This window comes from Gekko japonicus, unplaced genomic scaffold (assembly GCF_001447785.1).
Source record: "Gekko japonicus isolate JY-2015 unplaced genomic scaffold, Gekko_japonicus_V1.1 scaffold3076, whole genome shotgun sequence".
NCBI lineage: Eukaryota > Metazoa > Chordata > Lepidosauria > Squamata > Gekkonidae > Gekko > Gekko japonicus.
Window position 1 is genome coordinate 113557 of NW_015176542.1, and position 14171 is coordinate 127727.

At 47.6% G+C, this 14171-nt stretch overlaps 1 protein-coding gene across 1 annotated transcript in view; it reads right to left on the reverse strand.

The window, feature by feature from the left end:
- Positions 1-14171, reverse strand: part of LOC107124069 (N-acetylated-alpha-linked acidic dipeptidase 2-like) — a 42872-nt gene that overhangs the window by 26551 nt on the left and 2150 nt on the right. The window contains exons 3-9 of the mRNA XM_015427456.1: positions 12524-12625; positions 10788-10913; positions 9566-9752; positions 6229-6322; positions 4454-4552; positions 2298-2383; positions 518-637 (exon numbers count right to left, since the gene is read on the reverse strand). Coding sequence (XP_015282942.1) covers positions 518-637; positions 2298-2383; positions 4454-4552; positions 6229-6322; positions 9566-9752; positions 10788-10913; positions 12524-12625 — 814 coding nt within the window. The remainder of the gene's footprint in view (positions 1-517; positions 638-2297; positions 2384-4453; positions 4553-6228; positions 6323-9565; positions 9753-10787; positions 10914-12523; positions 12626-14171) is intronic.

The window sequence follows — 14171 nt, forward strand, 5'->3', positions numbered from 1 at the left end:
GGCAAGGAAGGACAAAAGGGGGGTTCCAGGTCAGGCGGGGATATTCTTTGGCCAACAGTAGTGCCTACTGATTCTGGCACTGTCTTCTGACTTCTAGCTGCCATGAGGTGATGGCCTAGGCTCTCCACCAGCCATGCCCTGACCTGGATAGCCCAAGCTAGCCCGATCCTGTCAGATCTCATCTCAGAATCTAAGCAGGGTCAGCCCTGGCTAGTGTTTGGAAGGGCGACCTCCAAGGAATACCAGAATTGTGACACAGAGGCAGGCAATGGCAAGTAAACGGGCTCAGGGCGGGTTACATTTTAAGAAATGCAGTAAAATTTAAAACAAGTCTAGCTCACCATAACTCTAAAAGAGCTAGAACTTCTGGCTGCCAGACAATCTTAGGATCTCCTCACTATACTACACACAATGCCATACGATTATTATTATTATTATTATTATTATTATTATTATTATTATTATTATTATTATTATTATTATTACTTCATATTTTCTACTCTGTATGGATCGTTACCTCTCATCGCCATCTTGCCAAAGCTCCGGGCAACCTCTTGCAGAACGGCTGCCCCCGTGGTCGGGTCGATGCCGCCAAATACCCAAGAATCCCTATGGCCTCCGAAAATAATATATCTGTCTGGAGGAAGAGTGAGAAAGAAATACACTGGATCGAATGCACAGTATAATTGGCAGGCTTTTCTTTCCAGGTTCAGATCAGAAACATTTCAAGTGCAGGGGGAAGGGAGGGAAGAACTGTAGAATTTTTCACACAAGACAGAAAATCTTATTCTTCGCGGTTCAGAGCCACACTGCTATAAATAGCATTCTTTTAAAATTAAAAAAGAGAGATGGTGTCAGCACGTCCCAGTTCTTGCCAGGAAATACAAAGGAAGAGTTGCAAGGTACTTATGGGCATCTGTGCAGTTTTGCCTTTTTTATCATGGCAAAATATTTCCATTTCTCTGTGTGTTTTGACCATTAATCTCTTGAATTTTGGGCTGCTTTGACTCACCTTCTGGACATATCACAATCCTTGACATGGACTCTTCTGGAAGCTCCAAAAGCCCATTCTATTTATTGATTTAGGAACTTCTTTACCCATCTTTCTCCAAAAAAGGGGCACAGGCAGGATACAACCGCAATCATATATCAAATATCAAATCTACAATATAGCAGTAGCAACTATTGGCCCAACACTGGATGTGGGACTGTGGCTCAGTGGTAGAACATCTGCAGAAGGTCCCGGGTTCAATCCCCGGCATTTCCAGTTAGAAGGATCAGGTCAGAGGCCATGTGAAAGACCACCTGAGATCCTGGAGAGCCACTGCAAGTCGGAGGAAACAACACTGATCTGGAAAGACCAAAAGTCTGACTCTGTGAAAGGAAGCTCTCTAAGGGGGCAAGTTATGAAATTCTTAACTGGCCTGTAGGATAAGTCAGTAGCCTGCATTACAGATGGTGCTCTGAGTCTGAAGGAAAGGGCTTTGCAAAGGTGATTTCGTAACTTTGTGACCGGGTAAGATCTTGAGATTTGGATGTTATGCCTCTGTTGATACATCCTAAGATTGCATTAGCCTTTTTTGTCACTGCATCACACTGGCTGCTCATATTTAACTTATGGTCCACCTGTACCCCAAGATCTTGTTCACACACACTGCTACCCAGAAGTGACAGGCTTTCCCACAGCGTTCTAGACCAGCTGACAGATGTGCCCAACAGGATCAACATGTTCTATTGAGGGGAAAGGATAAGCTAGCTAGGGACGCCGGCCTCCAGGTGGGACCTGGGGACCCCCCAGAATTACAGCTCCTCCCGAGATCAGCTCCCCTGGAGAAAATGGATGCTGTCAACGGTAGACTTAAAGGCATTGTACCCCACTGAGGTCCCTGTCCTCCCCAGGTTCCACCCCCAAATCTCCAGAAGTTTCCCAGCCTGGAGATGGAAATCCTCCCCCCCACGCCTCCCGCCAGTAGTCAAGGGGGACCTGGCAACCCTAAAGCCAGTGCAAAGGATCTTCTCATGTTCCACATTCCCTTCGTATTCCCAATTCGAGCCTAGTAATACCTTAAGGACTGACAAGATTTCCAGGATGTAAGCTTTCAAGAGCCAAAGCTCTCTTTGTCAGATACAACTACGAACGGAGAGATCCCAGAGCTCTTGTTGGTCTTTAAGATGCTGTTGGGTTCGAATCCTGCTCTTCTGTTGCAGCCCAGCCCGGCTACCCACCTGAAACTATTTCATTTTCCTGTTGTTGATGCTCCACCCCCCCAAGTCAGTGAACTTGAGGCAAACCTCACCACGTTCCTCTGCTCCTTTGATGGTCCCGATCACGTTGTAGATGCGTGTGAGCTTACTGATGGTGTGGACGTGCATTCTCACTTTCCTGAAGGAGGAAGAAAAAGGAAGCGAGGTGAAGGTGCGGTCCTGTGAAGGAAGAGCGATGCCGACTGAACATTATCGAAAGATTGAGACTGACACGCGATTGCCAGGTTGAGGACAGATTCAGGTGCCAAGGAGAGAAAGGCCCAAACACAACCACGATTCTTCATGTGACTACCAGAACAGTACAGAAGCTATGCTGGAAGCAGTGGGGCCCTTGGCATAAAAGAAGAAGAAGAGAAGAGATTGGGTTTATACCCCACCTTTCACTACCCAAAGGTGTCTCAGAGCGGCTTACAAACTCCTTTCCCTTCCCCTCCTCACAACAGACACCCTGTGAGGTAGGTGGGGCTGAGAGAACTCTTGACAGAAACTGCTCTTTTTCAACAACAGCTCTTATCAGAACTATGGCTTGCCCAAGGTCATCCAGCAGCTGCAAGTGGAGGAGTGGGGAATCAAACCCAGTTCTCCCAGATTAGAGTCCGTGCACTTAACCACTACACCAAAATGGTGTAAAAAGAGTACTGAAGGATGATAGGGAAATGGCTGAGAAGCTGAATGTATTTTTTGCCTTTGTCTTCACTGTGGAAGATGAGAAGTGCTTGCCCACTCCAGAACCACTGATTTCGAGAGGGGTGTTGAAAGACCTGAGTCAGATTGATGAGAGAGGAGGTCCTACGACTGATAGACAACTTAAAAACTGATAAATCACCAGGCCCGGATGGCATACATCCAAGAGTTCTGAAAGAACTCAAATGTGAACTTGTGGATCTCCTGACAAAAAATATGTAATCTTTCCTTTAAATCTGCCTCCATTCCTGAATACTGGAAGGTAGCTAATGTCACTCTCATCTTTAAAAAGGGTTCCAGAGGAGATCCGGGAAATTACAGGCCAGTCAGTCTGACGTCGATACCGGGTAAGTTGGTGGAAACCGTTATTAAGGAGAGAATTAGTAGGCACATTGATGAACAAAAACAATTGAGGAAGACTCAGCATGGGTTCTATAAGGGAAGATCTTGTCTCACTAACCTGTTAGTGTTCTTTGAGGGGGTGAACAAACACGTGGACAAGGGGGACCCAATAGATGTTGTTTATCTTGACTTCAAGAACGCTTTTGATAAAGTTTATCATCAAAGGCTCCTAAGTAACCTCAAAAATCACGGGATAAAAGGACAAGTCCTCTTGTGGATCAAAAACTGGCTAATTAAGAGGAAACAGAGAGTGAATATAAGTGGGAAATTTTCTCAGTAGAGGGTGGTAAGCAGTGGGATACTGCAGGGCTCAGTACTGGGTCCGATGCTTTTTAACTTGTTCATTAATGATCTGGAGTTGGGAGTAAGCAGTGAAGTGGCTAAATTTGTGGATGATACGAAGTTGTTCCGGGTGGTGAGAACCAGGGAGGATTGTGAGGCACTCCAAAGGGATCTGTCAAGGACAGGTGGGTGGGTGTCAATGTGGCAATGTGGCCTGGAATGGCCTGGAATGTTAAAACGTTCTAGCTGTATCTGAAGAAGTGAGGAGTGAGTGAATATAAGTGGGAAATTTTCTCAGTAGAGGGTGGTAAGCAGTGGGATACTGCAGGGCTCAGTACTGGGTCCGATGCTTTTTAACTTGTTCATTAATGATCTGGAGTTGGGAGTAAGCAGTGAAGTGGCTAAATTTGTGGATGATACGAAGTTGTTCCGGGTGGTGAGAACCAGGGAGGATTGTGAGGCACTCCAAAGGGATCTGTCGAGGACAGGTGGATGGGTGTCAATGTGGCAAATGGGGTTCAATGTGGCCTGGAATGTCCTGGAATGTTAAAACGTTCTAGCTATATCTGAAGAAGTGAGGAGTGACTCACGAAAGCTCATCCCCTGCCGCATTTTTTGAGTCTTTAAGGTGCCCCTGGACTCTTGCTCTTCTCTACCTCTTTATAATGAACACGTGTCTCCAGAGAAGGCCAGAAATTGGAACCAAGCCCTTCCTGAATGACTACACAACATTCAAGGCACAGTGAAGACAACCTTCATCATTTATGGACTCAGTCTGGGTATAAGTGGCAGGAGATGGACTGGAAACGCTCGGACTGACCTTGTAGAGTGACTGCCTGCAAATCCAGGTCCAATGTTGTAGGACACGTTGAGATTTCCTTTCCAGGTCTCGTCTGGGGCTGCAGCGCCTCCCATGAAACTGTGGCAGGAACATCAAGGCAAACAATCACCATGAGAACAAAAACAGGCATCTCTCAGCAGCGCTGGTGCACAGGGACAATCAGCTGAAAAGAAAGCGCCCTGTAGACAGGGCTTCTTCCTTCCTCACTCATTTTCCTGTAGCTGCCGTCATTGGGTGCCTCCTCTTCTACATGGTTCCATGGCAGAGTATCTACTTTGCATGCAAAAGGCCGCATGCTCAGTCCCTGACATTCCCCGTAGCTGAAGCACCAAGCTCTTTCTGCTGCTCTATGCAAAGCCATCTCTGTATGTAGGAAGCTGAGAGGGGTGGTACTCCTGAACAAACTGGGCATTTTTGTATCTGCACTGTGCCAACAGAGCCCAGTCGCTGTAATCACACTTAACAAGTCAGGCACAAACTGTGGTTTAGAATTCCCCGTTTAGCACTCACCACAGTTTGCTGGGCAACCTAAACTCAAATATCACACCAAACCGCAGACGAATCACACACGCTAAATAATCCACTTTCAATGCACTTTCCAACTGGATTTTGTCAGTTCACACAGAAATTCTATCCCAAAATGTCAAATGTATGTTGGAAATGCCAAAAAATGTTGGTACTTTTTTCATATGTGGTGGACTTGTGATAAAAGTAAAAAATTCTAGATCTGGATACATGAAATATTGCAAAAAATACTAAAAAATAATGTACCATTTGTACCAGAACTTTTTTATTATTAAATATGCTTCCAGAAAAATGTAAAAAACCAGGACTTTTATCTTATTCTACACATAGTTACGGCCGCTAGAATACTGTATGCGAGTTATTAGAGAAGAGAGACCAACGAAAGAAGAACTAAGAAATTACTGGAAGTTGCTGAAATGGACAAATTAACTTTAATCTTCAAAGGACATAGAGAGGACAAATTTGAAGAAACACGGTCAAGACTTTATCACTGGTTTGAAGAACTGAATTGCTGAAATACATTATAAACAAAATAGAGCTTAATAAGAACATGATGTTAAATATTGTGCAAAGTTTGGACAGTATCACATGGCATAGAAATAAATAAAAATAAAATAAAATAAGTTTTACGATTTGAGACGTATGGACAACAAATTATTTTCCCAAAGTATGAAGGGATGCTCCCATTTTCTGTTTGTGTTTAGTATTGTTTGTGTCTGTATGTCTGTTGTGTATGTTTAATAAAACAAACATTATATCTGAAAGTGGATTATTTAGTGCGTGTGACCACAGCCAAACTGTGATTTACACACTGTGGCTCACTGTGCCATCTGAAGCCCGTCCACAGCTGTTAATCACGGTAGTTCGGTAGATCCTCCATATTCCAAAGCAGTATATCTCTAAGGACCAAATGCTTGACAAATAACCAGGGGAAAGACATTGATCTCATTCTCGGGGTATGAAAATCCCAAGGGTGTCTGGCTGACTGCTTCGGAAACAGGACGCTAGACGAGATGGAACCTGGTCTGCTTCAACATAACTATTCTTAGGTGTTTTATATTAAATACTGTCAAGCAACCTAATCTCATTATTTGTTTTCCAGACCACTGCCTGAATTCATTCTCCCTTGCTGCAATAAATCAGGGCAAAGCAGTGAAATAATCGTGTCAAACAGACCTCCCCCCCCTTCTTTGCACACATGAGCATCAAAGTCAGTTAAATCCACATACCGTAACAGTATTTCCGCATCATGGTAACCAATGGGATGAACTGGGATTCTGGGAATCCCGACTCCATCGTCGACCTCATACCTGAAGGTGTACTCTGATAAATCAAAAACAGCTTGAGATAACCAGGATGCTTAGAAATCCAGATGCAGACATAATCACACAGCATGGGACAAATCAGAAGCAGCGGTCTTGAAATTACAAAATTATGTCTCCACAATCATGGGGATTAAAGAGTGGTGGGAAGAGGGGCATCCCCCTCGGTTTCACAGACTGCTTATGGGTGTCAAGGGTCAGCTGCAGCTGAATACAGATTCAGAACTTTCTTCTGGAGTTCTGGCCCTGCTGGTGGGCCTGTGGGCCTCAGCCTCCATGGCCTGTTGTTGGCCGTCCAGAGAAGCTGATTGGCCACTGTGTGAGACAGGATGCTGGACTAGATGGACCACTGGTCTGATCCAGCAGGGCTCTTCTGATGTTCTCATGAAGGCCTCAGTCTCTATGCCCCGTTGTTGGCTGTCCAGAGGAACTGATTGGCCACTGTGTGAGACAGGATGGAGGACCAGATGGACCATCGGTCTGATCCAGCAGGGCTCTTCTTAGGTTCTTACAAAGGCATCGGCCTCTACGCTGTGTTGTTGGCCGACCAGAGGAGCTGGTTGGCCACTATGTAAGCAGAAACCAAGGGGGAAAAAACACTCCATTGGTCTGATCCAGCAGGGCTCTCCTTATGTTCTTCAGTCTCCACCCTTAAGACATCAGACGAGACAGCAGCCTCCAAAGCCCAGTTCATACCATTGTATCTTCCGAAAGCCCTCCGAGGCGTCAGCTTTGCTGCACTGGCTCACTCATTCTCTGCCATCGTAGATGGGTTGAGGCCGGCCTCCCTGCCAGCCACAGCATGGGAAGGAGAGGGGGTTCAGGCACCCTAGTCCTCTTCCTTCCCTCCAAGTAAGCACGCCTTCCCTCTCCCTCTGTCCTCCACCCAGCTGTTCCTCCCTGGCTTGGAAGCCTCCCTTATATACCATCTTTGCCCCATCCCCCGCCCCGGACCTTGGCTCTAATTGGAGCTCAGCCCTGCCTGGAAGAGATAAAAGGAGAGTGGCGATACACATTCTCAGGGCGATCTGTCCTTTGTTCTCCCTCCCGGGCTTTAAAGGTAGCAGGACCAGCCTCCCTCCTCCGTCTTCTTCCTGCCCTGGCCCTTTCCAGCTGCCGGCCTTCACCGCTGCAGGCCGCCACCACTCTGTCCAGGTCTCCAGTTTGGTGTAGTGGTGAGGAGCGCGGACTCTAATCTGGGAGAACCGGGTTTGATGCCCCACTCCGCCACATGCAGCTGCTGGTGTGACCTTGGGTCAGTCACAAGCTCTGGCACAGCTGTCCTTGAAAAAGAGCTGTTTCTGTCAGAGTTCTCTCAGCCCCACCTACCTCACAGGGTGTCTGTTGTGGGAAGGGGAAGGAGATGGTAAGCCGCTCTGAGACTCCAAGCGAAGGGCAGAGTATAAATCCAATCTCTTCTCTCTCTTCTTCTCTCTTCCAGTCTCCTCCCTAGCGGAGCCGGGGGCCACTAGCTGGTTGGGGACTGTCACTGCCGGCCACTGCCCCAGGGTTCCGTGCTGCCTCCCTCTCTGGACAAGGGCCCTCAGGGCTCTGGGTTGTTTGTGGCTTGCCAGGTGGGAAAGGGGTTACGTCGGGGACAGGAGCCAGCCCACAGAAACAGAACTTTCCAAATCTGGCCAGAGCTGGTGCTCTCCACGCCTCCTCTGGCCAACCCTTTCACGAAAGTGGGGGCGGCCAGAGAAAACACCATAGCTCTGAGCGAGGGCCATCACACATCCCTAGGCAAAGGGATCACCAGCAGGAAACACTGTGCGGACCGCAACTGCTGCATCGGCACGCCTCAGGACAGATGGCCCTTCCAGTGACAATTGCACCATCTATATACAAGCACAGGCACCACCCCGAGAAGCGGAACAAAACAGAAACGCATTGAGGTTCAAGCGGCATTTTGGGTAGTTGCAAGTGGCAACAGGTTGCAGTAAGCCGAAGGAGCCGGGGTGGGGGGTGGGTATCTAACCAGCATGAGAGGAGAGAAAAGAAGAGCCAGGAAGGAAGAGAGCCAGGGGTGGAGGAGGAGGAAGTTAGAGAACGTGCCTGCTAGGGAGGGTGGGATATAAATTGAAATAAATAAATAAACGTAAGAACATCAGGACATCAGAAGAGCCCTGCTGGATCAGACCAATGGTCCTTCTAGTCCAGCATCCTGTCTCACACAGTGGCCAACCAGTTCCTCTGGACAGCCAACAACCAGGGCATAGAGACCAAGGCCTTCACAAGAACATAAGAAGAACCCTGCTGGATCAGACCAGTGGTCCATCTAGACCAGCATCCTGTCTCACACAGTGGCCAAGCAGGTCCTCTGGATGGCCAGAAACAGTGCACAGAGGCCGAGGTCTTCAGAGGAACATAAGAAGAATCCTGTGCTGGATCAGACCAGTGGTCCATCTAGTCCAGCATCCTGCCTCACACAGGGGCCAACCAGTTCCTCTGGAGGGCCAGCAAAAGGACATTCCCCTGATGTTGCCTCCTGGCCCTGGATTCAGAGGATTAATGCCTCTGAATGTGGAGGTTCCCCTCAGTCACCACGGCTAGTAGCCACTGATAGACTTCTCCTCCATGAATCTATCTAATCCCCTTTTAAAGCTGTTTATTCCTGTGGCCAACGCTACATCCTTTGGCAGTGAATTCCACATTTCCATCACTCTGTGTAAAGTAGTATTTCCTTTTGTCTGTCCTGAACCTACTGCCCCTCAGCTTCATTGGATGCCCTTGAGTTCTAGTATTTTGGGAGAGGTAGAAAAAATTCTCTTGGTCAACGCTCTCCACCCCAGGCATAATTTTATAAACCTCTATCGTGTCCTCCCTTAGTCGAGAGCTGGAGCCAACATTAAAGAAAGGGGGACATGCTTTTATCCTGGATGATTTAAATGGTTCAATGGGCTAAACGAAGACTATTAGACTGGACTGACAACAGGCAACTTGATATAATGTGATGACGCATACAAATCAAGGAACCAACCACTTCTCCTTTGAATCATGGGGTCTGTAATACTTTCACAGTTGCAGTGGCCACCGCTATCAGCACACTTTTAATCTCGTAACGCTTTGCTGCCGAAAACTGTACAAGCTCCATCTGATTGAAACAGCCAGGCAAAGCAAACCAAGGAGGGGCTTGGGGGTACACACACAGCCTTTCCCAAAATCCCAGCACCATCATACCCTAAACCAAACAATAGTGATGGCGAGACGATCGTCCCATGGCCTAGAGGCTACAGTCACTCACCTTTTGCTGGGTACCCTGGAGTCAGAGGATCTCCCGCACCATTTAAATTTAATACATTCCCACGCTGGACTCCTCCTCCGGGAAGGTTCCACCCATCTGGATAGGGATTCACTCCGGGGGCACAATAATCAGCAGGGTCTGAGTAAAGTATAATCCCTTTAGCTCCAGCTAACATGGCATTTTTAACCTACAGAGCAGTCAAACATTAAGAGGTTGTTTTCAACAGTCAACAAGATTTAGTAGAAGCATCTTTGAGTTTCACGGTCCGCCGCTTTAAACCAGCAGGGTAATTAGTTCAAATTGATCAAGCAATCAGTGGAAATGGCAAGGTGAGGTGGGTCTTCAGGAGAGACAGGGCCTTGAGCTGTGGTGGCCCCACTGGTGGATCTCCTGATGGCACCTGGGTTTTGGCTACTGTGTGACACAGAGAGCTGGACTGGATGGGCCATTGGTTTGATCCAACATGGCTTGTCTTCTGTTCTTATGTTCTAGGTAAAAAGGTAAAGGTTTCCCTTGCTCGAAAGCCAGTCGAATCCGACTCTAGGGAGCGGCGCTCATCTCCGTTTCCAAGCCGAAGAGCCAGCACTGTCTGAAGACGTCTCCGTGGTCATGTGGTCAGCATGACTTAAACGCGGAGGCGCACAGAACGCTGTTACCTTCCCACCGAAGTGGTAGCTATGTATCTATTTGCAATTTCTTGCTTTCAAACTGCTAGGTTGGCAGGAGCTTGGGTCAGAGACAGGAGCTCACTCCGTCATGTGGCACTAGGGTCTCAAACTGCCGAACTACCAACCTTCTGGTCTGCAGCTCAGCATCTTTAACCTCTGAGCCACCGCGGCCTCTTCTTATGTTTTAACTGGGGGTAAAAAAATGACCTCAACACTCTTGGTGTACACTCTACAATTTACAAAAACATTCATAAGTGAGGGGGGTCAGGAAACTTCTCAGGGGAAATTATCTCATTAAGACTGAAAAGTCATGTGGAATATGGAGTTGTAGAAGACTGAAAATAAATATTTCCCCCCCGGAACAATTTGACTTGTACTTTTTTAAATTTGAGGATCTTCAGCAAATAAGCAGAACATTGAACCTGGCACCGAATACCTCCTTTCAACCAGTGACCTTACACTGGCCGCCTTCCCCAGCCCACTGAAACCTGGAATGCTGAGAAGAAGGAAAGAGGGGGAGAGCAAGAGAAAACCCCCCACAAATATTGACTTACTTTATTTCCCCTGAAGATCTTCCCATATCGGGCAATGACAATCTTCCCCGTGCAGTTGATTCCCATCTCTCGCTTCAACTTGAAAAAGTCTTCGGTGCGTCCATAATTCACATACACCAGATCTGCCTTTTCAGGAGTGAGAAGAAAAAAAATAACACATTTTTGTTACTCGGACTCAAGCCATTTCTAAAATGTGTATGCTTGACTTCTATTTCACGTCTGCAAAGTGATATTGGTTGAAATCTCTACTGTGCTGTGATGCATATAACATCTGTAGATATGCCATAATGTTGTGAACTGTGGACACATCTCTTGAGAGGAGGTTTAAAAGGTAAGGAAATTACCTGCATTTCTCAGAACAGCTTAAGGGCTCATGGTGATGGTGTTGGATAGCGCAGTCAAGTCACAGCTGACTTATGGCCAGGGGTCATTTTGTAGAAAAAGAGGTGCAGGAGCTCATTAGCATAACTTATTTGCGTATGCCACACCCCCTGACATCACCGGAAGTGTGTCAGAAGGCAACACCCACCGTTCAGGCTCCACTGGACTGTTTTGGATTGCTAGCTATTGGGGGGGGGGGAACGTGCAGATCTGTCCTCGCAGAGGAGGGAGAGCTTGTACCTGAATAAAACTTGGTCTTAAAGGTGCCACTGGACTGTTTTGGACCAGGAGCCGGGGGGGGGGAGCTCTGTAACTTATCTGGCTGCTTCTTGCTCTGCCCGAGGGCTGCTGGGAGCAGGGGGTGGGGCTTGTTGCATGTCCCCGCCCCCTGGGCTCTTTACTGCCGGAGCTCCGCTCCTGTGTGCTCCTGCAGGAAATTACCCCTGCTTATGGCAAGCCCGTAGGGTTTTCAAGGCAAGAGATGAACAGCGGTGGTTTGCCATTGCCAGCCCTTGCATGGTGACCCTGGACTTCCTTGGACGTCTCCCTTCCAAGCAGTAACCAGGGCCAACCCTGCTTAGCTTTCAATATCTGATGAGATAGGCCTAAGAACTGTGTGCCATTGAGTAAGACGTGAGGAGAAATTGGCAACAGACAAAATATTAATAGAACAGAACTCGTTTATCTCAGGCAGCGAAAGGTCACAGCTGGAAAATTAAGTCAATCTTAATAGAGAAAAGTTCCCGGAATTCAACATACGAAAAACCCGGGCGTAGCTGTAAATACCAACTAATGGACCAAAGTACCCCAGACCAGTGTTCCCTCTAAGTTGAGTTAGGCCTAAGAACTGTGTGCCATTGAGTAAGACGTGAGGAGAAATTGGCAACAGACAAAATATTAATAGAACAGAACTCGTTTATCTCAGGCAGCGAAAGGTCACAGCTGGAAAATTAAGTCAATCTTAATAGAGAAAAGTTCCCAGAATTCAACATGCAAAAAACCTGGGCGTAGCTGTAAATACCAACTAATGGCCCAAAGTACCCCAGACCCAAATTAAAGAACAACTGTGGGACACGTACGTACAGCCATACAGATAACCACTCTGGTAGCCTCTGGCTCACACATTTTTGTCTTAGCTCAGAAAGGATGGCTCCAGAACAAACTAATTTATGCAGCAGCCAAATCTCCTGCTCACAGCTTTAATGCCAATAGCTCACAAAGTAGAATTTTTGCTCACAGGGCTCCATAGCTTAGAGGGAACATTGCCCCAGACACAAATTAAAGAACAACTGTGGGACACGTACATACAGCCATACAGACAACCAGTCTGGCACAGGTGGTTCTCTGGGACTTACCGTTAACACGCCTTGCGGTGAAAAAGCGTTATATGGTGGCAACACCCCAGAAATGTTTTCATATCCTGGAGGAGGGGCCTCAAAGAGCGACGTGTTGAAAATCTATCGCAAGGAAAAGATTTTAAAAAACCAAAACACAGAGACACAGAAAGAGCTGAAACAGAATTTCACACACTTTAAATTTAGAAACTTTCAGAATTTGAGACAGATTTTGAACTTTAGAGTTTCCCATTTTGATTTTGAAATCTGATTTAGGATTTATTTATTTTTAATCAGGCACAATTCACTCGTTTTCAAGCACTCCTGAGTCCAAAGTTTACGTGCTTTACTGCGCCATCCTAATCAGAGTTACACAATTCTAAGCCCACTGGTGGCACTGCAAGGGGCGAACGAGACATAACGTCAGCCACGGATCAGACACCATTTTCTCTTGGTTAACCCTCTCCACCCCATGCATCATTTGATAAACCTCTGTCATATCCCCCCCTTAGCTGTCTCTTTTCTAAACTGAAAAGTCTCCGACTCTTCAGCCTTTCCTCTTAGGGAAGGTACGAAAACTGATCTGGCTTAACCCTGAAAAGGTGCTGAACTCAGCCTCTTTGGAACTGTGAGGGTACATTCCACAGTCTAGGGTTGCTACCATCCAGTTGGGGCCTCGAGATCTCATAGAATCATAGCGTTGGAAGGGACCTCCAGGGGCATCTAGTCCAACCGCCTGCACAATGCCGGAAATTCACAAATACCTCCCCCCCACCCCCAATGGAGGAGCTGCGGTGGCTCAAGTGGTTAAGACGCTGAACTGCAGGCTGTGGAAGGTCAGTAGTTCAGCAGTTCGAGACCCGGGTGCCGCATGACGGAGTGAGCTCCCATCTCTAGTTCCAGCTCCTGCCAACCTAGCAGTTCGAAAGCAAGAAATTGCAAGTAGATAAATAGGGACCACTTCGGTGGGAAGGTAACAGCGTTCCGTGCGCCTTGGTGTTCCGTGCGCCGGCCACATGACCACGGAAAGGTCTTCGGACAGCGCTGGCTCTTCGGCTTTGAAACGGAGATGAGCACCGCAACCCTAGAGTCGGATTCGACTGGCTTTTGAGAAAGGGAACCTTTACCTTTACACCCCCAATGACCCGTTTCATGCCCAGAAAATGACAAAAAAAAAACCTCCAGGATCCCTGGCCAAACTGGTCTGGAGAAAAAATTGCTTCCTGACTTCCTGGAATTGCAAACGATCTTGTAATGACAAAGATCCGTTTCCCCAGAAAACATGACTGGTTTGGAGGGTGAGAGGAACATTAATAATCTGAGACCCCAGTCAGACGTGCCGGAAAACGTGGGGGGGGGGAGCGCGGCTATTTGCACCATTGCATTCTGATGCACCATTATGCGATCAGACGCGGCGACGGCTTCCCCGCGGCAAAGAGGACGGCGGTGGAGAAAGCCGCGTGCCGGTGCGATCACACCCAGGGAGTCCGCATGCAGCCCGTGGCGAACCATTTGCCAGTAGGTCCTCCCAGGTCCTTTTTAAATCCGCATCTTTGGCGGGACACCACGGTTGCGCTATGCCTCCCAGCTGTTCCGGTGTGATCGTGCCTGGAAAATCCACGGGACACTCGTGCCTTCAGCGCAGCCAGAGGTCATTTCGGGGGGGGGG